This window comes from Triplophysa dalaica, chromosome 11 (genome assembly GCF_015846415.1).
Source record: "Triplophysa dalaica isolate WHDGS20190420 chromosome 11, ASM1584641v1, whole genome shotgun sequence".
In the NCBI taxonomy this organism is placed as follows: Eukaryota; Metazoa; Chordata; class Actinopteri; order Cypriniformes; family Nemacheilidae; genus Triplophysa; species Triplophysa dalaica.
The window spans coordinates 15,775,573-15,802,984 of NC_079552.1; the positions used below are offsets into that span (position 1 = coordinate 15,775,573).

The following is a 27,412-nucleotide window of genomic DNA, read 5'->3' on the forward strand; positions in this document are numbered from 1 at the left end:
GTATGTATACAATTTAAATTGCTGTAAGATTAAGTACTGTCAGAGAAATAACCCGCTGAACCCTTGTGTACATGTGAAACGAGGCTACAAAAAAAAGATTGTTTTCATTTAAACCAATGAAGCTGTGCACACTGGTGGCCCTCTGTATGTTGGTGCAACACTCCTGTCAGTTTTTATATGCAAAACCCGTCCTAGACACTTTGATTCATCTGTCAAGCTGGAGATATTCATTTAAGTATTTCCATGCTATGAATTGTCTTTATTTTGTTTAATTGCAAATTCCAACCAACGGCACACTCCAAACCCTTTCCCCTCCCTTTCGAAGCACTATGGCAATATACGACAAACATGTCATAATGTTTTCACTTGCATTTCTGTCAATAGATCCTCCAAAACATGAAACATTGGACCTTTAATTCATAACCTTTGATTTCTAGAAATGTTTCTTGAACCTGGTCTATTAAGATAATTTAGACGTTTTTAACCGTTACTTTCTATTAAGGAATTGTTGCATCTATAATATCTAGAAAAAAAACTGCATCCAGGCATTCTCTGTATTATGTTAAAATTAGCCGTGCCAACAGCAAATTCCTCCTCCAATACATCCTCATCATCTCTAGTTCCAATTATTTGTTGTTCTCCACTACGCATACACACAAGATATTTTGGGATCCAATATTGAGAGTAGTCAGATTCAAAGGTGTACATAGTGATTACAGTTTTTTTTCATGATTAAACATATTTTACTGCTTTTAATTGGATAGAAAATGTATCAAAAGTCTTCACTTGAGGGATTTTCATGCCACTGAGCAATCAATCAGATTATAAACCAATCATAAGGCTGCGTGTGATAGTGTCTTTCAGTGGGTGTGAAACAAAGAGTCACCAGCAATGCTCACCTACACAGTGATGGACGTCTTTGACGGCTATTTTCAGATTTCCTTTCTTGAGGATGTCTGGGCAAAATATAAAGGGCACAACGCACATGCGTTTTTTTCCAGAGCATCCGCTGTCTGACTGCCTCGGTAGGCCATAAACCTCCAACGGCCGGACAACACAGATGAACCCAATGGTTTTAAACCACCAGCATCTCCTCTGTACAGCTGATTTACAATGTGAAATGTGATTAAAACTATCTTTTTCTCTAATTTGCCCTTTTAAAGATGCAAGACATCTACATACATAAAAAAATGAAACTTCGGAAATGACACGTGTATCTAAAGTCATTTCATTGTGTTAATGTTGTCAATGGACTCGAAGAAAGCTAAACATAACTACAACTTAATTATGTTTTTCAACACCAGAAATCTCAAGTGGTTGTACTTGGAACATCAGGGATTTTTCCAGAATGTGTTATAAAAGCACAAACAAGGTTTTCGGAATAACTAAACCACTGTCCTTGCATTTTTGCCAACGGCCTTTGAAGACGAGAAAATCATAACGTAGACGATGACACAAGCCAAAGTTTGCCTAGTAGCTTACCTGAGATGTAACTGTGTACTTATCATCTCATCTAGTACCACAGAGACTAGTTGAGTTGTATAATCAACAAACAGGTCATTACCTAAATCCATGAATATTTCTAACAAGCCAGATGTGCTTTCATCTTAGCATAATTGTTAACAAAGTCAAAATGCTCCCTGGTTAAAGGTGAAATGTGTAATTCTGTGCTTCTAATGACACCAAATGGGATTGCAATCTGTTTGTCGGAGCGGCCCAACTGGCTGCCACAAAACGAACATTAGCGTTTGGGGAAAGATGAACCGCTTGCACAAACAATGAAAGATTGGGGAGTCTTTAAGATGTGTTTGAAAGCAGTCATTATTTACACAAAGCATTGAGTGCCAAGGAATTACACATTTCACTATAAAGAAAACACAGAACAATGGGCCACACTAGACTAAGAGCATTTTTTTTGACAATGAAACAAAAAAATCACTAATAAAAAATTTATGTATGACAAATTTGTACAGTCGTTTGCAGCAGAATGCAACAGTTTTCCACCCACACTTGTGTTTCCTGGTTTTCCATTCAGATAAAAACAGAAGACAATGAAGTGCAAGTGTGACTGTCCCTTAAGGCAGTGTGTTGTGTCTGAAGGTTTCCCCGGAGGGGAGGAGGAGGAATTTTCATTAGGATTTTCTTGGTACAGTTAAGTGACCTAAAAGGGCTCGAGGCCTCCCTTAAGCCAAGATGGAGCTCTCCAGAATCACAGGTGTTAAGACTGAGTTCAGTCAGAGCTGCTCCTGCCAACACTCCTGAGACCTTCTTCAAAATCACAATCCGTCCCTGCTACATCAGAAGTGGGTCATTTTAGATTACAACAATCCTAATCCATCAAATCAAGTGCAGATGGAATGATACGACAGCTTGAGTTAAATGAATGATACACTAGCATTCAGAAATGACAACACAAAAATGTTGCAGCACAGCACATATAGGCATAGTTATTGTTACACTTATCTCAAATCCTGAATGTATCCCTCGAATGTATATCGCAGACCTTTCTGTCTGAAATCAGCGTGTCATTTTTCCATAAATTCTTCACTATTTCAACAGGGAGTGCACAATTTTACACCGGGAGCGCGTGGCTGATACCCAAAGCTTGTCGGACATAGCAACAGGAACGAAGGAGGGCAGGGTTTTGCGAAGGGGCAATTATGTTCTTTTTTAAATAAAACCACTTTTGGCACAGCCATGGTAGAGTGGAGTGGTGTACATATAATGGATTACAAGTTTAAATCCGTTCTACATCTTGTCCCAAACCCATTCCCTTTTTCTCCATAAAGCAATTAAAAGCTCATGGACAAACTGTTATGCGTGTAATTTCAGTGCTATTAGTGTCACCAAACCGAATTGGAAAAATAATGAATATTGTCAAGCAGAATATCAAAATACACCCCTGTCTGTCATTGGTGGGACAAACAGGAAGCCCCACCCCAGTCTCACACTACACAATGTTATAAAGCATCACAGAGGCAAAGTGTTTACATAGGTCAAGAAGAAACATCCTTCCAAAGGCTTACTTACAGTTGTCTCTGCATATTAAGATGGAATAAGAGTATTTTAACTTTCAAAAAAATGACACACTTCAGCTTTAATTTGGGAAATGGGATATAATCTTTCACTGGCTTTAAAGTTAGGGAGTGATGGTACCTGCATGCTTAGAAAAAAATCTTTATTGTAAGACGATTAAGTTTATATAGAGCCGTAACCTCGGCGTAAAATGACATAATGTAGTTGTTAAATGCTAAAAAAAAGTCCCTCATGCAAACGAAATTTCCAGATTTGTCGGTTTATTCCAAAACACAACAGTCTGAGTTGTGCTGATATCACAGCAAATCACAAACAACAACACAAACAAGTTGTTCTGGCAATCACATGGCACATTGGTCTCTCTCTCTCTACCTCTCTCTCTTTAGAGATTAGAATGTTGACTAAGCTTAAAAGCGTCCTACGAAGATAGCAGGGGCATTAAAATCCTGTCGCTTCTCACTAAACATTTCCCCTCAAGCGCCCCGGTGGCTCCATGTTATTTTACAGAGCTGCAAGAACCCTTCGTTTATTAGCATAATATTACCATATAAAACCCCCCAAATCACAGCCACCTACAGAACACTGATTTGGCCAATACGGCCATGTTCATGCTTCCGTTCAATCAGAACAGATTTACAAAATAAGCAAATTTACATTTTTAATAGATCATGATCACAGCATTTACAAGAAGACAAAGTCACAGTACATCTCCTGTCTCCTTCTGTTCGTCATGACTGTCAGATTTATTCTTCTGCTATTATCTGCGAGATTTGAATTTCTGTGTTTGGCAGGCGATTTGAGAGTGACTTGCAGTGCAAAGTACTATAAACATTTTTTGTCAGCTTGTGTGTGTCACTGGGATTCAGCCGATAGTCTTCTAGTTGAGCTGCAGGAACAACAAATCACTGAAGCACAGCATCTGCTCATTTGTACATTTTATTTCTACATTTATATAACACAACCTCTACTTACAACATTATCCATTTGCACAAGTGTACATTCAATCTGTTAATATGTAAATTCTACTATATACTATCCTGTACAATGTCTCTTATATGATATTATCCCCTATTTTTAGTATAATAGTCTTTTATTTTATATAGGCATATTTTAGAATCTTTTAGACTGTAAATCGTATTATATTTGTATGATTATTGTGTTGAATGTCTGTATTAGACTTCAACACCAAAGAAATTTCCTTTTGTGTACAAGCACACTTGGCAGTAAAGCTCTTCTGATTCTGATAATAGCATTGTGTTGTATAATCACAGATGTTTCCATGATGCATTTAAAGGGAAAGTTCTGTCACCAATTCCACACTCCGAAGCTATATTATTTCTTTGTTCTGTTAAACATAAAAGAAGATATTTTGAACCAATCAGTTCTGGGGCACCATTCACTACCATAGTATATTTTCTTACTATGGTAGTCAATAGTGTCCCAGATCTGTTTGGTTACTAACATTCTTCCAAATATCTTTTTTTGTTCAGCACAACAAGAAAATGTACATATATTGGAACAACTTCTGGCTGAGTAAATGAAGACATAATATCTATTTTTGGGTGAAATATCCCTTAATGTCCCCTCAGGTTCAATTAAACTATAAAAATTTGAAGTGTGCCTAAATGGTACAAAATTGACAAAACACATAACATTTAAGGAATTTATTGGACAAACTATTTTGACTACTGTCAAAAAGGAAACCACAAAGCATATTAGTGTATGGGTTTTCTTCTAATTTGCAGAGAAACAGCAAAGAAATACAAAAAGCAGGAAATAATGCACACATCTGTTATTAATATTTGTTGATCCTGTCTTGTGGTAATACTTTCCAGTCGTTCTCCTGTGCTATGTCTATGCTTGAATGGGAGTTAAGGTAAGAGTTTGGGGACTTGTGTTTTGTACAGGAGGTAGAACAACCGGAGCAGGTTAGAAACAGTCTGCTTTTTTGCCAAGATTCTCAAAGTTGAGCTTTAGTTTATACTTCAAGCACACCAATGAAACATGCAAAACAAACTTTGATATGGGTCTTAACATATTCGAATAAAGAGTGAATATGTAAACTGTCCAAAACTGGACATCACTTTTGGCCATTACGGTTTCTGTGTACTGCATTACCAAATAAATATACATTATATTTCATATGTATTTACTGAGTACTTTAAGGTACAATACTTCAAATATGACCCAGCTGATTTTTGTGATTTACATAAATCCATCCTACATAATGTAAAGAACATTCGGTGAAAATATAACATGGATATCTGTAATACAGACAGACTAAAGCCACGTAAAATATTAAAATCATGGGGAAAACAATGATTAAAATCATAATATGTAAATAATATGGGGTGCTCATTTTTCATAATTAGATTGTGAGAATGTAGCCTGAATTTCACAGACAGGGTCGGAAATGATACCAAGACACCATATGAATGACCACCATAACACTATACAATTGTGAACAAAGTGAATTGGAAAAATAAAACAAAAAAGTCAGCTTTCTTCATGTACCTGATATTTCTGTCTGACACTCGGTTCAGAACATTCAACAGCAGCGCATCCGCATCGGCAGCTGGCGCTGAATCTAAAGCAGAGGGACGGAGGATCTCTTTCCACCGAGACACAGATGAGGAGTTGTCTGCAACAGGCAGATGGGCTGCGCTTTCTTAGTCTAATGCCAACACGCCCCCTGACTGATCTGTATTCTGAGAGGTAAACGCTTCTGTGGCTGCTGCCAATTCTTCAGTGTGTGTGTGAAAGACAGTTCTAGGGGTTAAGAGGAAAGATTCGACTTTAAATCGCCAAGAAATCCAATATGAACTCAATTCCAGAAAATCATCCATGGGAAGAAAGGATAACATAAAGGTTCTTATAAAGCATCAAACGATGGAGCAAAATGGACTTATGAAAACAGGTGGTTGATTCGAATTTAAAGAATACGTCCTCACGGTTGATCAGAGACAGTGTTTAAGTATAAAAAGGCTATGCAAATACAGAATAAAGGAGTCGGTGTAAACGCACCACATTCTACTGATGGGACTTTGAATGATTGCGACCATTACGCTCACTCTGGGTTTGATTATCTTGTCTCTGTGACTAATATTCATAGTCCATCACCCATCCGTATGCATTTGAGCTTTAAATAAGAGCAGAAATTGGACCAACTGGAGCAATAAACATCAATCAAAGGAGTGGCACTGTTGAGTGTTATCACTAATTTAAGGCTGCATGGTACAAGCTTCAATGTCAAGGTCATATTTCACCATATAATGAGGAAATATGATTGTGGATAAACAAAATTAAGCCTGATTTAAATACCACAACTTTTTTCATGACAATTAACCCCCCCAGTTTTCATTAATTAAATAAACAAACAAAGATAATGGCACTAATAAAACATAAAGATAATCGCATTTTAATGAGATTTCGAAGTATTTATACACTGTGATAGGATTTGTTGTTCTACCTTTATTTATGCAATTTTAATTATATGATCATTCCCAGTACACCAATAGAGTAATGAGTGTATAATGAGAATAAAAAAGAAACTCATCTGGTAATAAGAAAAGGAACAAACTACAATGTTCAACTGGATAACCTGCACTACCTACTGTATATGTAATTACAAAAGGGTTAGTTCCAGTCTGATTAGTTAGTTAGTTTGATTGGTTAATAGCTATGACCGCTGACCGAATGATTCTGTTTATGGAAGTCGTGCCATTCCGAAACTATTTTTGCAACGCCACCAGTCTGCTATTTACGTCATAACAAGACAACAATCCTATCTGGTTTCTAAAATATCTAATATCAAATAACATGTATCCAATCGATATTTAAGCATGAAACGTACTGTCCCCTAACTTTTGTTTTCTAAACTTAAAGGTACAGTTTGTAGAAATCGCTTCTAGAGGGCGCACGATCAAAACAACAACAACCGTAGCTTTATGACACAGTGTAGAAGCGTGGAATGATGGGATATGTTGTCTTCAACTCCACCGCTGATGGTACCGCTGATACATCAATCAGACGGGAACGAGAAATCATGTTAGCGGATGAGGTAAAGTAATAAAGTTTTATAAATGTTACGTTTGATGAAATCATTTTATTTCATTATAATGAATTAGACCCGAGTAATGTAAGGTTCTAAATTGTTAGTCATAAATGTTACAGTAATTGTCCAATTCGATGGTGTGAAATAATGAGATGCCGCATTAGCATCTGTTTCTGTATGACATCATGCGTAGGTCGTCCACCATATTGGAACGGTGCGAGCAGGTCCATTAAAACTCAAGAGCAATCTGACTGTTTGATTATGAAAAAAGATTTATTGTTGTGTAACCTCAAACCTTACATCTGCTACACTTACATATGACTACAACTAAATCCCATTTTTCGGTTTTCTCAAACATGACTGGGCTGTGTTGGGCAATTCTGGCAAACTGTGAGTGACGTCAGTGGACCATTTCAAGATGGCGGACACGGCTAGATATATATTGAATTATACATTTATCTCCTCCTCATTCATTGTTACGGCAGTGGCGCATCGTATTAATATCTATTATCTTTAGTATTACTGTATTACTCAATGAAAGTTGCAATAATATGTTCTTGGCTTTAATATTTGTAATGTGCGAGAAGCTTATTGATCATGGGGTGAAACTGTATATTTCTTATGACATTTACCTTTTAAAGTTAGTGAGGCCAGCAATAGCAAGCTAGCTTTAAAAGCAAGGGGAAAATATCCCACCCTCCCTTCAGAGCTCTCTCCAAAGCCACGCCTCCTCAGGTCAATCACCTCATGTCTCACTGACCGGTGAGAGACAACATTATTACAAAACACAAGACAGCAATAACGAATGTAAACAACTTATGGTTATTGTTCGAATTGTCACCAAATTCAATGACTGGACAACAGATCATGTGAGACTTCCATGGAAGATATACTATACATAAAATAAATACTTTTTAATACTAGATCACTTTACTTATTGAATGCTATCAGGAATGGAAGAAACTTTCAACCAGTATACAAAAAATGAAATCTAAAAAAATGTCTATCCTTGCTTAAGTTCTACTCTGCTACACCTACCCAAGCATTCACAGCATAGCACCTGTAGTCTACGGCTACAAGTGGATAAAAAATTACTTTTCCCCGGCACGTTGTCACTGCCAGTCAGCCAGAAGCTTGTGAGTGCCATCGCAAAGAGAGAGAGAGGAAGCCAATGATACAGCAACAAATGAAACTGACAGACGGCCAAGTGCACTTTTGATGACTAGCAGAAGAGATGCTGCCATACATGTATCAGCTGGACTCAAACCATCATACCTGGACCGAAACTGAGTGAGCGAGACTGCAATTACAACTATATAAACACTGGCAAATGTACACGTACAGAGGTTCGGCTTAAGTGAAAATGATTGACATGCTGGCATTTAGGAATTAACTCGAGTCACTCAAGGCTGTTTGGGCAATGAGAAATAAGGAAAAAAATAAATCCATTTTTTGTTTCCTGCCTGGCTGCATAGCCACAGGAATGTATTTTGAGCGGGGGTTTTTTGCCCAGCCAAAAGTTATGACTGTGACATGGGCGAGCCGCTTAAAGCTCCAGTATGTAATAATTTTGTAATAAAATTTCAGAAAATAACTTGCACAGTGTGATATATTTCCTCCAGTTGTGTACTTACAATATTTCAAAAGTCTCTAAAGATTTTTTATTTCAGAGAAATTCCGATTTTAAATAACTGGCCGTCCCGGAAAAGAAATGTCGCCTCTCAGTAACGCAATGTCCGCTCTATACTTTGTTCCGGTGTAGACCAGAATATCACATGGTCAAATGCGGAAGTGGTTGTTATGGATCACGATTACTCTTTGGCGAGTATTGAAGTGCCAGTAAAACGGAAGCGTCCATATTTGGATACACGCAGACTGTGTGACAAACGGAGGAATAAAACCAGGATAAATATCGGCCAGGCGTTTTCGAGATGGAGAGAGCTGCGCGACAATCTTGGACTTGACAGAGACTCTGCTCTCGCGAGTGTATTGATAGACAGGTAAGCAAATCAATTATTTATTTTAGAACGATTGGTTTGAGCACGTTAAACAACACAGCATTAACCATAAACACGTAACACTGCACAACATTAACCCAACAAATCATTTAACAAATAGCTGTAAGTTGTAACGGGATAATATAGCATAACATTTCACGTTCCTTGCAGTTCATTAATTATGATGACATAAAATAATACGATCAGATATACAGGTAATACCAAAACAAATAAATTACCTCATCCGTGATCATGATTCGTTTATCCAATTTAGATACATCGCTATGGCGAAAACGCATTTAAAACGACATCTCCCATCGTCACCTGCTTCATAGCGTCATCAAGCTTCGCCTTTGTTATTGTTGGAAATGCGCCCTCTTGTGGTCAAATACCAAGGTTACATACTGCAGCTTTAAGTTTAATGTAAATGAATAACGAAAGCAAAAATTATTTGGTGCCGAGAATAAAGAAGGATGCCAGTGTGATTACAGGAAACAGCATAAAAACAAACACATCAACCCATTGCCTTTAGCCAGAGTACAATCTGTTGTACGAAACTAGCTGCGCGGCGGCAGCTTAACCACCTAAACATCAACCCATAATATACCATGGGCAAACCAGTCACGAATCCCGGCTCGTGGTCCATTCCTGGGAACAGATTCCCTCTCTCTCATCCCATAATTTCCTGTCTCACTCTCCACTGTGCTATCCATACAAAGATGCAAAAAGGCAAAAAAAAAATGTATCATATTTATTTTTGATCAAACATTTTCATTTACACTGTGTACAAATTGCCCGTTCAAGGCAGATTCAGGCCAACAAATAAAATAACCTTATGTCACAGGCTAATCACGTTGCTCAAAAGGACTGTTGGACTAAGAGAGAACAAAAGGGCACATCCGAGGGCTGTTGGTACAGTACAGTTGTATGCGTTTACGATCAAACATATCATTTGGAAAAAAAACATCTAAGACTTAACATAAGGCTTCAATCTTCAGACGGATGAAATGCTACATTCTCGTGCCATTTACAATGTATATATATCACTCTTTCTGAAATTCAGTTGATGTAATAAGCTGCCAGGCTGTGCAACATCTGCCCTCACATCAGCCTTCATAAGACTTATCTTTCGCTTTACTGCTGAGATCTTTAAAACACACCATCATCATTTAATGACGCAACCAAGATACCGTAGAGACTTTTAGAACGGCTTTCATGCCATTTTAGGGGGCGTGAACAATTCTTTTTAAAGGGTTTGATATCACGGGAGATAAAATTTAACTTGATTTCCTTGAAGTGACATTCATCCACTGACTCACTACCACTGAATCTCTACACCTGACAGGGTTTGGTACCTGTGTGAAACTGAATATTCCCCAGCCTGTTTGAATTGCAAGTCCCATAAAATAAATACTTTCACTACTCTTCACTATTCTTCTACTTCAAGTTCACCGAGTTAATCTACTAGCAAACAGCATGGGTGCACACAAGCGCTATGATTAGTCTTATAACCCGTCGATCAAACTCCCAAGGAAGGGTGAATTCTTCAATACATGAAATCAAAAACCTGAAATATTAAAGGTACAGTTAGTAGAAATCGCCGCCCGAGGGCGCACGATCAAAACAACAACAATCGCGTGGCTTGATGACGCTGTGTAGAAGCGTGGAATGATTGGAGATGTTGTCTTCAACTCCACTGTTGATGGTACCACTGAATCAGACGGGAACGAGAAATCATGTTAGCGGAAGAGGTAAAGTAATAAAGTTATATAAATGTTGCCTTTGATGAAATCATTTTATTTTATTATAACAAATTAGACCCGAGTAACGTAAGGTTTAAAACTAAATTGTTAGTCATAGATGTTACAGTAATTGTCCAATTCAATGGTGTGAAAAAGTTATTTTGAACGTACCAACATCATTTGCAATAATGGTAGACGGACCGAAGGTACAAACTGCTTCCGCATCTGTCTACATCAGTGTCACACAGTTGCTACGTCAGTAAAGGCGGTTACAAAGAGTAACGCGGAAATGACGCCATTGACAGGCGACTAAATGGCCCCGGTCCACTGTTTAGAATGCCAATTTCTCAGGATTTAAAAGCAGTTGGAAACATTTGAGATATTGTAAGTACTCAGCTGAAAAATATAAATTATATAACGTTGGCCTAGTGGTTTTTGGATATTTTACTGCAAAATTCTTACAAACTGTACCTTTAACACTTGAATGCTCAAATTTGCTTAAAACATCAGCAGCTATTTGGTGTTCTGAAACTTGGCACTCCTGGTATCAATGAGAAGAGAAAACGGGGAAAAAAACGCTGCTCAAAAAAGACAAACATTTCAGTCCATTTTGATTTCATGCTGAGAACACACATACTGTAAATACACTGTTGCAATTTCACACGTCAGGAAAGCAAAAACAGTGTTTAAAAGGCACAGCAGCAATAATAGGTAAATTCTAGTGGTGGGCATAGATTATTTTTTTTAATCTAGATTAATCTAGATTAATTCCAAAATTAATCTAGATTAATCTAGATTAAAATGGCTCATTTGAATTCTGCCGAAGGCATTCAGAATATGTGTGCTACCCAAATAATGACTAAAAGTAAGTCTTTGAGAACGGGTGTCTCAAGCCAGGTGGCGCATTAGACCAGGGGCTCATCTCCTGTTTCCAAAATGCATCACAAACTGCTTGAGAAAGCTGTTCTACTATGATAATTGGTGATGAAAATTAAATTATGTTCAATAAGATGAACTTGTGTTTACTTCCGCATTAGCTAAGGGATGATTTGCGTTTAGGTGGTACTTGAGACTGGAAGAGCTCCTACAGTACATTTACATTTAGTCATTTAGCAGACGCTTTTATCCAAAGCGACTTACAAAGAGTGAGGGAGCAACAAGCGATATGTCATACAGGAGCCATAATACATTAGATCTCAATACAAAGTTACTGGTTTCAACTAAAGCTAGACCAGTACCTGTTGAGAGAAAGTGTTTTTTTTAAACCAATTCCGCATTGCACAAGGTGCAAATAACCTTAGTCTTGTCGATGTTTCTATTGGGAAGCTTCTTAAAAATTAATATTCCCTGAAGCAAACCCGGCGGCTTCATAGCTGCATCCATGTTAGCACGTCACGTTTGATGCGGTAATTTCACAGTAACGTTATGTTGTGTTCAGACCAAACGCGAATGGCGTGTCAAGCGCGAGTGATTTATATGTTAATGCAAGGAGGTGATAGACCTACTTGCTGCGCGAATCGCGCGAATGAAGCCCTGGTTATGAGATGATGAGCCGGCTTCTGCTTCCGCGAATGACGCGAGTTGAAAAATATCGTTCTCGCCGCGTACAGTGCAGTTAAGCTGGTATACATCCGCGCTAAAATATCAAGGTGAAAGTCATCATAGCTTGCGTAGTATAGTCCCAGCTGCCAACCCAACTTTGAGAATAGATTAACGGCGACATTTTTTTTAACGCGTGATAATAGTCTCACTGCGTTAACGGCCCACCACTAGTAAATTCATTTATAATGGTGTAATGTGTGATATGTCCTTTAAGAGACAGCACAGAGCCCACCGGCGCCAACATACCAAATGCTATGTTTAATAGTTTTCCTCACATACATAACATTTCACACAGTCATTCCAGTCCAGCCACTAACTGGAAACCAGCCCCCCACATGTGCCCACTCTTGTGTACGTGTCACTTCCACTATTTTCCCTAGTTCCTTCATCACTATCTATGTCAGTCGTTTTCAAAATGTGGAGTTTCTCACAACAGCATAAAGTTTAAAAACAACAATTTAGATCTCAGATGTGTCATTATACCATCATTGTACACAAACCACTAAAGAACAAACAGCAAACGTGTTTAAATCCCAGACAGAGAAATGTGTTTTAAGTATTCATTTCTTTCCATGCAGAGTTCCAAACCAAATGTTCAAAACTGTAAAAACAGGATACAGCCTTTCAGGCCCAGTGAGGATGGAGTTGTCACGAGGGTCACAGATTATGGCGCCGTCTGTCATTGTTTTGAGTGTCTATCAGATGGAAGACCAACCTGTTTGTCTTTCTCTTTTGCCTTCCCGCTGTTGGACACACGGGAGGAAGTGACATCACGAGGGATGACAGAGATTTGGTGCAATGGCATGTTCATCCCCGCAGTTCAGTGGAGCTCACACTCTCTGAAGCAGAAACTTGTCCACCAGCTCCGGCATGATGGAGGGAACCACTAATCCAAATCTGACAGAGAAAGAAAAAGATATGGTCAAATAAGTCGAAGAAGCCAGGTCAAGTAGTGGCACATGTTGTTACACAGATTGATACTGTCATGATTCTGCCCATGATGTCTTGCTTTTCTTGACCTACTAGCAGAATCATGACAGAACGCCCTTTTGGCGTTCCATACTGTTTGCCGTTCATACCCTCTCGTTTCCTCATTAGTAATTGTTAATGATTTCATGCCACGCACCTGTTCCCTCTTGATTTTGATCCCAATATAATGCCCTCGTGTTTGCCATCTTGTGCTGGTTCGTTTTGTATTTCTCTGTGTTTCACGCCTTAGGAAGTTGCCACGTATTTCGCTCTTGCCTGGTCTTGTATGTATTGAGTGTTAGTCCTGTCTAAAGTTCTATAGTTTAATAACTTACTCTGTTTGCCTGTTTGTCCGCCTCGTGGGAGGTTTTGGTTTATGTTTTATGTGTTTTGATAGTCTTGTTCTCGTTTGTTCCCCCATCGTGGGTGTTTTGCTTTGTGTTTTGTATTAAAGTCTTTTTGTTTCCCATCCATCACTGTCTGCACCTGGGTCCTCATTGCAAACCATGACAGATACTCCAAATCTGTATCCTAAATGATAACCATTAAAATAATATTAAATGGTATTTAGGATTGTTGCCGCTTTATTACGAGTAATTGTTTTAATAGCAGTTGTTGTCATTGTTAATAATAATAACAATAATATTTTTCAATTTAATAATTCACATTTCCAGGACAATCAGGAACGCGGATTAGGAAAATGTTTCACAAAATCACTGTAAGCCTTCACAAACAGTCTTATACTAATTGATAAATAAAAACATCAAGTCTCATGCAGCGAAAAAAAGGAAATGGAGCCGCAGTTAAAAGCTGAATCACAAATTACAAACCATTTCCCATATACTCCCTAATGAAACACATTCATGGAGGCAGAACAAAGAGCTTATATCACGCTGAGATGCTGCAAAGTCCGCTTATAAATGGGCTGTTCAACTTCTACCACCATCTGCTGCTACTATGACAGCAATTAAATTTCTCCCCCATTTGTGACCACGCCAACAGTAAGACCCGACACACAGGATTTCCACAGTATAATCACGGCCATCAGGCCAAATCTACCGGTTCACTGCTGCAGGAAGCTGAAAGAAAATGCAAATCAGAGACTTAAAGACTTACTGCTGTGAGCTGTCTGCGAGCACAAATGGCTTGATATAACAGACACTCCAAGCTGCAGTATGACAGACTGTTGGACGGGGCACACTGCAGTGTTCTGTATTCAAGAAAGAGATTTAGCCATGCAGTTGCCATTACTTTCCAAATCAATCTGGATCAATGCGCAAATATTCATAATTGGAATGTAAAATGAATTATAAAAGACTATAGATTACTGTAGTGCTCAGTTTAAATGATTTTTACATGTAAATTAATCTAATTTCTTCTTTATTCATGATGTGCCCTCATAATGTTTATCAAAAACATTTACTTCCCCTCCAAAGCAACTCTCCTCATCATGAATTATGTCTTTGACAGGGGGTTGGCAAATATTGACTGTTCAAATGCCAAGTTTCTAACTTTCTAACCTTCCAAAAAGGCTTTTTACACATTTTGTTTTATTCTAGATGTTTTACCTTCCTGTGGCTCAGTGGTTAGAGCATGGCACTAGCAATGCCAAGGTCATGGGTTCGATCCTAGGGTATTGCGTATAGTCAGAATGAAAGTAAGTCGCTTGGATAAAAGCGTCTGCCAAATGAATAATGTAAATGTTTTACTTGGATCGAAACTTGCGTTTCATGCCTATTTTGATAAATAAGATAATAAAGTTAACTGGTATGGAAATACTGAGCAAAGACAATAGTAATACAAAAAGCTATCATTTCACTGCTGTCCTCCTGAGCCCTCGTATGTCCATATTTTGTGATATTTCTTTTTTGCCATAAATCATTCTTTTAGTCACCCTTTGTGTTTGTCACTGGGTTTTGTAAATATCTCACCAATAAAAAATATTAAAAAGTGCCTATGAAGTTTGACAAAACAGCATTTAATAATTAAAAAAAATCAGTGTATTTTCTATTTTCTAACAAAAAAAATATTTAGCCATCCAAGCTTTTGGAAGGACAGCGACAATATAATATTTTGAAAGAAATTAGCTCAACTGGTAGAGTATTTAGTAAGCAGAGCAAAAGGTTGTGGGTTTGAAACTGAGGGGAAAACGTACAGTATATAGATAATGTGAATGTAAAAAAATGGCAGCGATTACAATGTTTAGGCAATATTTGGTGATGAGACAAACAAACTTGCAAAGTTTAAAGTTACAGTTTGTAGAAATCGCTGCTAGAAGGCCCACGATCAAAACAACAAGAATCGTGTAGCTTGATGACACAGTGTAGAAGCATGGAATGATGGGATTTGGTGACATCAATCAGACATGAACGAGAAATCATGTTAGCGGAAGAGGTAAAGTTATAAAGTTTTATAAATGTTGCGTTTGATGAAATCATTTTATTTTATTATAACGAATTAGACCTGAGTAATGTAAGGTTTGAAACTAAATTGTTAGTCATAGATGTTATATTAATTGTCCAATTATATGGTGTTTTAACACTGCGCCGTTTTAAGTGTTCAAACGAATCATAGTAAAAGTTATTTTGAACGTACCCACACCATTTGCAAAAATGCTAGACGGACCGATGGTACAAACTACTTCCGCCTCAGTCTACGACAGTGTCACACGGTTGCTACGTCAGTAAAGGCGTTAACAAAGAGTAACGCGGAAATGACGCCATTGACAGGCGACTAAATGGCCCCGGTCCACTGTTTAGAATGCCGATTTTCTCAGGATTTAAAAGCAGTTGGAAACATTTGAGATATTGTAAGTACTCAGCTGAAAAATATATATAACATTGGCCTAGTGGTTTTGGGATATTTTACTGCAAAATTCTTACAAACTGTACCTTTAACACCCCTAAACTTCTGCTAAAAAGCAGGATGCATTAAATTGCAATCCGTTATTGGTTATGGCTTTCTCAATTGGAATCAAATAGTAAACACTTGCACAGTATAAGATCCTCTTGCTAATCTCCGTATCTAAATTCGAGCCTACACTCCACATATTTAACTCATTTCCACATTATGTGATTATTACAATGCAAATCATGATCCAATAACATAATATTGTAAAATGAGTTGAATGAAATTTTCCTCTTTTTGGCATGGAGCGGCAATAATTCATGAGCGGCTCACAGAACAGCTGGTCAGTTCATATGGATGGAGATCACAGCAGGGTGACTATCTCAGCAGAAACTGCTCGACATGACTGATCAACAGCTCCTGCTAATCACACCGCATTAAAGCACAGAGCATGTGACTTAAATCACTCATGTGCCACTGGATCAAGAATTATGTACCGGCCAAAAAAATGAATGCGGTAAATATGGAGTGATGCCAAGCCCACAGGAAGTGTGAATGGCTGATTAATTCTCTGGAACCCGGAGTATTCAAGTCTTCTAAAGGAGTACATGGAGGTTTGATGTCATAATCATGAGAAACAGCCAAAGGGAAATGTTGCCAAATGCCATTGAAGGGGAAAGTAACTCATCAATGTCATATTTTTTTTCAATGGTTGGTTAGGGACAGCGGCTTGCGGTCAAACCGATGAGTAACTTTGAGGTTTTCATGAATCCTAATGTTATAATAACAATGATGATCTTAAGGCCTGTGGAGAGATGACTAATCCATCAGCTTCCTGCCAATTCCCCATCTCAATAAGAAGGAAGAGTGAGGACGTCTAGATCTAATGTGCTTTATATACTTCACAGAAACATTAGCGCAATAGTTCAGGCACTCTAACTCATCAACACCCAAGTATCATTTTGCAAAGACAGCAACTGACATTTTGTGAATGTTAGAATGTTAAAATTCAGTGTTAAAGAACATCGTTTGAACATTAAAGAGAAAAATACAACTCGTCTGTAATGCCTCAAAGAGCATAATGAATGTCTATCTTTTTCATCTTTCTGAACTTTCGGAGAGTAAAACTGTGATAAGATATTGAAGATAAATAATGTACTCAAATAAATTATTTACAAAAGAGTTTAGTAGTCTCTCTTAAATCAAAGAAAGAAAAAAGAATTGCCAAAGAAAAGTATGTCACAGAAACAGGTAAGGAAAACAACAACAAAAAAACGCATATCCAAATCAGATCAGTCTCTTATAATTTCATGCGGGAATTCTGCGATCCTCTGCACGTCTGCAACACGCAAATAAATATCATGTGTAAAACCGGAAGCAAAAGTTTCTAATTTAAACAAAATTAAAATATGTATATACGTTTTTTACACAAACCCAGCATTTTGCTTCAGAACACATTTACTAACCCACTGGAGTTTTATGGATGGTTTTCTGATGGATGGATACACTTTTTGGAGCTTTGATAGAAAACTTTGCACCCCGCCCCTTCATTGTGACATTATAAAGTTAGAAAGAGCCAGGATATTCTCTTTAACTCCAAGTGTGTTCAGTGAAGGAAAGTCATATACAACTGCATGACATGAAGGTGAGTAAATTATGAGATCATTTCTATTTTTCAAACAACTATTCCTATAAAAACATAAATTAAGCATCATATGCAGAATGTTTCATCGGGCACGCATGCCTGGCCCGACATTAACTTCCGGTCTGTGTTTGGTTATTATCTAACAATTTATTTTTAATTTAATTTATATTAACATTTTGTTTTATCAAATTAAAGTAAAACTACTAACAGTTGATTCTTTGCGGAGGCCTACCGGAGGTAAAATTTGGACCACAAGAAAGATTTGTTTATGTTGTTGCCGCTAAAACCATCTACAGTTAGCGTTCTTTGTCTAAACAGGCCATAGAGTGTATAAATATCAGTCAGATTAATACTTGCTAAAATCAAGAAAGTGATTGAAAGAATGGTGTGCAAAATGCATCAGATGGTTAGCAAACAGACTGATAGGTGGTCCATGGCCTGTCGATACAGTATCTTAGAGTTTAGAGGTGAGCGTATAGCTGTATATGTAAAGAATTTGTATCGTATCGGTGTTTCGTCGGATAAATCTGAAAACGCGTTTTCATGTGTACACTGTACAGCCGATCTGTATATTTTCTGTAACGATGATGTCATCACCCCAGTGCGTAAAGTTTATTTCGCATGCTTTAAATCTTTTTCTCAGTTTTTAGTGTATCTCTGTTGCAGAATTACAGCGCCACATACTGATGAGGCGTGTACATGGTTTTGATTCGGTTTATAGATTTCATGTGTAGGCAGATATAAAAAACATTGCATAGGGAAAGCTCTGGCTTGGTGTGGATGTGGCCTAAATCTATCAGCAACTTCAAGCTTGTGACTAGAATGGCTGGCCAAAAACAACAAAAACTGACAACTGCTGGCAGCACGTGAGCATGTGTACTATGTAAATACTGAAATTGTGGCACAGTAATCATAGAGTCCAGAGTCTCTGCTTCATATAGATCCATTCCCTCAAAATTGGAGTTGTGAAAGAATCACACCAATGACGCATTAAAATAGTGTCTTCGTAGGCAGCTAACAAAGTTTTGTAAAAGAGCTTGTATTTGTCTTCGTACTCCACCGCAAAAAGTAAGATATGACAACAACACAATAACAAAAGCGATTTATCTTAAAGAATAACTATATGAGAGAAACAGTGAGTCATTACACAGCACTAAACTGATCGGCCTAGTAAATTTCCCAGTTTCCAGAAAGAACTATTTATCAATGTGCAGCTGCCATTGGAAATGACATGCGATCAATAATGCAATGAATCTATCTGAGATACTGGACTGAGTCTTTGTGTTTTAATCTGGTAAATCCTTCAGCAGGTCTCTTGTGCACGAGACATGTTGATTTCCAAGATTCTAACCCAGATTTATGTAAAGATGACATAGTTAGACGATCCCTCCGGACTGACAGACTGAAAACAGAAAACAGGCGGTCTTCTGCACTGCATGCTCTCTAATATTGCATTTCTACTTTACAGTTCTCATAATATGCTCCCTTACCGTGTTTGCTTACCACGCACTCGGGGGGCTGTACAGGCAACATTTTATCTATGCGTTTTACCTGAGGAAGTCTGTTAACACTGCTAAAGGCGGCAAAAAGCGCATACGCAGCGCGCAAAACGTTCTCTGCCAAATGAAAACAATTCAAAAGATGCACGGCTAACAGCTATAAACACTTTATATGTGATGGGCGCCCTAAACTGGTTTGTTCGTGTGGCGCGGTCTGGATCCGGACCGGAGTTTAAACTTTGAGAAGGCCTGTTCATCAACCTTGCTTCATTTAGTATACACATATTCATGAATATGGGAATTAGTCACCCCCTTTATTCAGTAAGATGAGCTCGGACTGTTGATTATAGACCGTTTCATCAGATGTGCATGTCTGGACTGAAGTTAACTTCCGGTCTGCATTTGTTTAGTGGTCTGGCTGCTGTCTAATGATGCAAGTATTTTATTGTATAATAACTGTATTAAATAAACGAATTGTCAGATTTTGTTGTATGTTAATTTTATTAAATAAACAATTTAGCGAATGGTTCTTGTAGTTTTGTTGCATTTATAGAAACCCTATAGCACGATTTTAGTATAACTAGAGTGACTATACTAGTGGTCTAACGATTATCAATTGGCCGATTATCGGAGTCGATATTAAGGATTTAGCCGATAATCGATATCGATCATTTTCAAAGCCGATTTGCCCATAAAGTCATTTCATTTTGAAATGCGCTATTTGGCCCTGACGCAGCCAAGGATTTAGCAGTCGGAACACGTCACTCTAGTTTGTTGCTTAGAGTAATTCCCACCCAGTGCCCCTGTGATTTTTTGGGACTCACGAGTCCGGCCAATCAACGCGGGAGGCTGCGGAACAGAAAGATAATTTCACTCTCACACCGAAAGCGCTGCTTCAGGTTCATGCTCTCTGGGATAAAGCAGCATCAGATGTTGAAATAAATCTCAATCCACTACACTGAAGATGCAAAACACTTCAATATAATTAGTGCCTGAATTTCGGAGCAGCTTTGCGGGTTTCCTGCAGGTTCCGCAGGATTTACACATTATTATCATGTAGATATAATTCACACCCATAGTATAGTATCGAGCTGGCGTTTTGCACGTCATTTTAAGTGACGCCATATAAAGAATACAAGACATTTTAAAGCATAAAGAACTTGAATTGTCGATCGTCGGTCTTCAGTCAGAGCAATCTCATGCACACGAGCACACACACACACAGACAGACTCCGCAATCTCAAGCTGCTCGCGACAAACGTTAGATTGAGTTTTATTTCACAACTTATTTATACACATAAATGTTCAGAGACACACACGGGTGTGATTAAATGCCCGTCTTGCCGACAATTCAATCAAGGAATAGGCCTATGTACTAACTAAGTGTGCCTAAAATATGCTTTTAATGTTATAGCTTCATGAAAATATTGCGGTCTTTTCAACAACATACACAATAAAGCTATGAAGGCAATTCAATTATTTACACTTATTTTATAAATTCAAATTGTGCTAGTTAATCCAATGATGATCTAAATGATTAATTGAATAGTATTGTATGCAATGTTAATGTCATCAGAACATATTTTTTTTCATAAATAAATATAATTTGTTACATTCAATTCATTTTTTCATTTGTTGCTTGTTGTTTTTTTACTATGTTGCTTGTGGTTTACAAAATGTTTGCAGAATTCTGCTGGGTGCTCCCTTTTTTCTTTTGTTATTATTAATATGAGTGTTATGATTAAGATTTCTCAGTCAGAATTAAAAATGTTTCAAATGTTTCAGAGCCTTTGTTCTTAATTTCTATATGAATTTAAGTTTTTACATATATATACATATATATATATATATATATATATCGGTTCAAAATATCGGTTATCTGTCTAATTTGCATGGAAATAAACGGTATCGGCCTGAAAAATGCATATCGGTCGACCTCTAGACTATACAGTACTGCTTTCTAATTGCGATACTATGAGGTCACGTGGCGATCGGTCTGCACATCGCTCCATGAAGTCAAACAGACCTTTGGTATCTATGGCAGTAAAAGTGGAAACCAATGATAACGTGAACATCACACACGTCAATTGCGTCATGTTACACGGTTTTAAATAGCAAATTTCTCTTAATTCAAACATTCTTTGAAACATTTGGAATAGTGTAGGTTCACAAGTGAACAAACTAAATAACACCATGCTAGCCAATTTTGGATATTTTAATGCAAAAATCGCTCATATTGTCACTTTGATTTAGCTCTTTCTGTTTTCAATTGTTCCATTTCCAGGAAGAGACGACAACAGAATTTATTTCTGCTTTGTTTCTGAACAGTTACACAATCATACACCCTCTATTAACTCAAATCCTTTGTGTTTCAGGCAGCTGGATAACTTCAGGTGGTGTCATACCCGAACAGGATGATATCATCACATAATTATTCAAAGCTAAATAAGTGTCTTACTGGCTTAAACCCCATCAGTGTGTTATACTGTGTGACCTCAGGTTCAGACAGAGACACAGATACTGTCAGTGCTGGAACATCAATCACAGACTGTTGAGAGATCAGAGCGAGATAAACTGGACTCGATATGTCCTGATGAGAGACTCACACGCAGTCTCTGCTGCAGAACTCAACAGCACTTTCATTTCATATTCAGAGTTTAGAGCGAGAGAACAAATTATCATAATGTTTATGCGTAAACAACATTCCTTCAAATCAAGGTAATTCATGAGGAGAGGTGTAGAAAGCATGGAAGTCTCCCTCCTGTTGCACCAATGCTGTGAGATATGACGTCTCTAATGCAGCATGAATTTTACTGTAACATCACATTAAAGAGACAAGTGGCTATAAGTTTAAAAATGATAGCCTTAAGAATATCTTTTAACAGCTGTGCTCCAACACATTGACAAAAATGCATTTATAAGATGTAAGCATTCTCCCTTCCAACAATAATAGGCTATTTTAATAAGGCAGAGCCACTCGATATGTCCGGCCATAATTTACCACCTTCAATGGAAATTACATCAATATATCTAACAACGAATCTATAAACCAGTCCATTCTTGTGATATAATTATTGAATCCATAATGGATCTGATCGGTCTCTGGTATGTTGTTCAGGTTTATTTTTTTGGTCTAAATGTGAAGCTCTTAAACAGAATGAACTGCAGACTGGAGTAGACTTCACGTCTGCTCTGAGAGACACATGACCATAGGGTACTTTCTTTTTTAGACACAAAAACACAGACAAACTGCAAGCTCAAACAGGAAGAGCCTTCTAAAAAAATCCTGCAGATCTATCGAGAAATCAGACCTGTCCAGATTTTCTGCTTTGGTTGTATTTTCTGTCACAGTGCCTCTCCATTCACACATGATTATATTTGGCAAGAGGAGCAGGATGAGACATTTGGAAAGAAAAACTGCACATCGCATCAAAACCACAACAAGTCACTAAACAGTACAGAGAAAAACAACACACGTCTGGGGGGTCTTTTACCAGCTTACACTGTTTCAAAATAAAGAAAATTAAATTGGTAGTTAAAATACACTAACTGCTTTTCCAATTGGCTTGTTCTTTTTATGAAGGATGCTGAGGGAATATAATTACAGAAAACCATGTTTGTCAGAATTTGGTCAATTTCAGCAATAGAACCTATGTGAGAAATACAATGTAAAATGATACAATGATTTTAAAAAGTTTAAATCATGATAATGATGGGTAATGTTTGCTTTCAATAGCCAAGGGACATGAATGTTCCTCTTTGTGCTAATGGTTGAAGTATTTTCGCCTTTTCTCGAATTATTATATCAATTTGCCATAAAGCTTTGCCATACAAAAACAATTATGAGAGTGCAGAATGAATGTTAAGGTTCGCGTTTATAATGCTGGTATGAGACAGCAGCAGGTACATTGCTCAAGTGGGAGATGAGTAGGATTAGGTAAGAAAGTGTTGCGATTACCACGATTATTAATCTCTCATCATGCGCTGAAATAAAATATATTTCCTAGAATTATGGATGCACCGAGTGTTCGGAAACCAAAATTATTCGGCCGCAAATAGCAAAAAAGCATGTTTGGCCAAATATGGGAAATATGGCGAAATATATTGGTTTGCACAATTTTATATTTTCAAGGGGTCATATGACAATCCTAAAATGAATATTGTAATATTGTAATAAATGTTGAATTTTCCACATACCGTGTTTGTTTGTATCTCATCTTTGCCCCGCCTCTCTGAAACGGGCAGATTTTTCACAAAGCTCATCGTCCTGAAAAGCCAGGTGTACTACGATTGGCCAGTCAACCAGTGCATAGGGATTGGTGGAATACTGCAAACGTGTGACAGAAATGTAATGCCTCTTAACATATTTGGAACATCAGGTTCTAAAACAGATACACTGACTGGTATACACCCACCTTACTTGTGTATACACCTGGGCGGTCTTTGACAAATCATACCACTAACTGACTTAGATTTGGAGGGTGTGGTTACACGAGGCGTTTCAGGCAGGTCTGGGTGAGCATTCACTTTTAGATAGAATGCATCTTTTGTAACGACACTAATCTTTTTAAGTTCAATTGTAATATATTGAAAAGTAAGAATATAAAAACCCATTTTGATCATCCAGTATGTGCAATAAGGAAACAATTGGCTAAATATATAGAAGAAATGCCAAAGTGTTTGGTATTTGGCCTTCGGCAAAGTGTATCCTTATTTTTCAGGCTTAGGCAAAGAATTTTTATTTCAGTGCATCACAACCTAGAATTTCCTATTTTAAATAAACAAAAGTTCACTATGGTTGCCACAACAAGACCAGCACCATAAACAGTGTTTGCAAGGAAGAAAAACACAGAAATTGTTTACAATGTATACATAATTACATATACAATTGATACAATAAAAAAGACCTAACATTTTTTAACAAGCAGTAAAATAAATGTAATGCCAAGACACTGGGAGAAAGTTAAGAAAGTTTCCCTTTTGTGAATTCTGGAAGTTTCAACTTTTTCAAATGTAAACAGAGAACAAGCTGGTTTTGGGTGGAATATTTCTATCAAACATAATATAAAAGAATCCAGGAAAGTCAATGTTATTCTACTGCTTAACTCACACATCTGTCTATGTGAAAGACAACTATAAATATACATGGGCCGTCAACCTATGTGAGCTATAAATATTATCACAAGGTCCGATGTGTGAAACCAGTCAATTGTGACAATTTTAGTTGCATATGGTCCCTAAACTTAACCTGTGTGACATCAAAATATATTTGGGAGTGCACATTTTCTTGTATGTAACCTGTGAGTTATAACAGGTGTTAAATCCAAAATAGGTTTTGTAAGTCCGTTGTGACCACTTAAAAACGTATTGTGTTGCTCTTTAGAAGGTTCAGGGATTATAGTGTCGGATGCATTGAAAATACCGTAAATGGCAGCATAAAAAGCACAACATGACTCACATAACGTCTTATCACACGCGCACCTGAAGCGCCACTGCTAACGTAGAGAAACAGTTCACAGATGCCAGAAAGTGCATCCTTTTGGATCTACGCAAATAAATGTAAACCCTTTACAGTTTCGAATGATATCATACGGAGTTTAATACGTTTCTGCTGTTAACATGATCGCGTATATGCATCATGCGAGCACATACAAGATATACGCAAACACATGATATACACACACACACAAGTTCTAGCTAACTTGACCGATAGATCAGGATCGCTGCTTCACTACACAGAGAAGGAGATCATAAGAATAGAAAGAAGACATGAACATGAAAACATTAGATATTGGCATTTTTAAATACAGTTTTTATTCTATTATAATTAACGGTGCCAGTGGGGCTAGAACAGCCTTAGCCAACGGGTTGGCGCGTATGGTTGCATTGAGGTCTGATGCCACCGAGCTACCAGCAAAGCAAGTGTTGTTGAGGCTGCAGCCACTAATCTGGATGAGCTAATTGACACAGGAAGTGGGGTTCAGAGGACAGCTCCAGTAGAGGATAATCAAGAACTGGCCAGTGGTGAGGAAAGAAGAAGGCACTGGCTGTGGTTGAGGCCGATGGACACAGCATGGGCTGCCAGATGCGACAAAAACCCAGGTCTGATCAACCTTCACATTTATTTTAACACAATACAAATGTTTTTAAATAAAAAACATAAAAATTAATATGTGATAGAACTAGCGTTTTTTGTCTTTTGCATTGCTGTTGGGTGACTTCATTCCTGAGGTTTGTTTTTGTTGAAATTCAACAGACATTGGACTGAAAACGTCACAATACATGACGAAATGCTGATGAAAGGCAAAACTGGAGTGGTCTCTTAATTTTTACACGGCTGTATGTACTCTCAATGCAAGACTCAATTGATGCTTCTCAATTCTTATTCATCCTAGTTTCCTTTCCTCGAACGGAGGAATTAAAAGAAGTGAAATGTCATATCCTCGCTCTCTCTAGCATCATTTCACCGTCAGTTTATGATGACTCTACACATTGCACATAAAAATATAAAAAATTAAATTAACCCTTAAAACACTGTCAAAAACAAAGAATAAAAATCTGTATAATTATTAATAAATATTAATAAATATTCATTATTATGATATCTTCCCCCATGTATGTATTATATTTAATAATGTGGATGGTTAAAATATTGAATTGTTTATTTTATTTAAAATACATTTAGTATTTACATTTTGTCCGTATATTTTTTTGTATTTAGTTTTTTCTTATTATTCTGTGTCTAGGCCCCTTCAAATATTATTATCTTTGAATGTAAATTTTATGACAATTTGTTATGGAAATGTATTATATTTTGTTATAATTTCAAAAATACAACAAGATGAAAAAAATAGTAAACTATATACTTTTGGCAAATTATATAATCCTAAATAATAACATGCTTAAAGTGGTCAAAGATGTATATTAAATATGTAAAATATATGTTATTTATAAATATGAACTATATTAATGTATGATCTATATGAATATTAACTATACTGTCTGAAATAGTTCTACATTTACCTAAATAAAAGCGTAATTATCACATTTATGCGTGTTTATGTATGATCTAAAAATGTGATGATGTGCAGGGGGAGGAGAATTTATACGCGCATCAGGTTTAGTCGATAAAACACTTTGGCAAAGGAAACCGCTGCGTATCCTCGCTCATGAGTCCTCAGAAAGCCTCCTCTCTCCTCGACTCCTCTCGTTGCTATTAGAGAATAGAGATGTTCTTTAAGATTGCTAAACTCCATCGGTTTCCAGGTTATAGGATGTAGGACGGAGGAGTGAGGGAACCAGGAGGCATATTGAGAAGCACCCAATATCTAACATACATCATCAAAGATGGATAATCATAACAGGAAGGAAGTTCCGGAATTTACGGATTTAAATTTAAGATTATTAGGGCAAATAAATTATAAAAATAATCCAATGTAGATTATTATCCACATTGATAAACTATTTACAATAAACGCTGCAATATTTGCATTGTAATTTTTTATTTCAATTGGACTTTAAATAAACAATTTTATAAAAGCAATATCACACATACACATTAAATATCAGCACAGTTGTGATTATGTGATCATGTTTAATTATGCAAACAGCACTTGTTGGTGTTATTTCTGAACATACTAATCATGCTTGGGCTATTATCATAAGCACATAAGTGATAATAACTGAACAGTAACTCAGTTAATCATTTCATAAGTGGACTATAATTTATTTTCTTCAAGACACCCATAGAGCTGTACTCTCCATCTCTTTTAAAACTCCTTTTCTGTTTCTGAATGTTCTGATTCAGAGTCTGAAGTGCACAAAGCAAATAATCTGCCTGGTCTAACTCATACAAGCCATTGGGGACATGGTGTTCAAACGTCATAATAAAACAGCACAAACTGCCTAATGTACTCTTAAGCCGTGTGTCCACCAAGGCGTTTACGGCTGCGCCGGCGTGTTTTTTCAATTGTTTTCAACGGTAACGGTGCGCTTTTAAAAAAAGCCATCAGTTGACTTTT

General features: G+C 37.2%; 1 protein-coding gene across 3 annotated transcripts in view; it reads right to left on the reverse strand.

The window, feature by feature from the left end:
- Positions 1-27,412, reverse strand: part of marchf8 (membrane-associated ring finger (C3HC4) 8) — a 90,103-nt gene that overhangs the window by 55,106 nt on the left and 7,585 nt on the right. For all 3 annotated transcript variants that reach the window (XM_056760267.1, XM_056760265.1, XM_056760266.1), the window contains exon 2: positions 13,147-13,328. In XM_056760267.1, coding sequence (XP_056616245.1) covers positions 13,147-13,242 — 96 coding nt within the window. In that variant the 5' untranslated portion in view covers positions 13,243-13,328. The remainder of the gene's footprint in view (positions 1-13,146; positions 13,329-27,412) is intronic.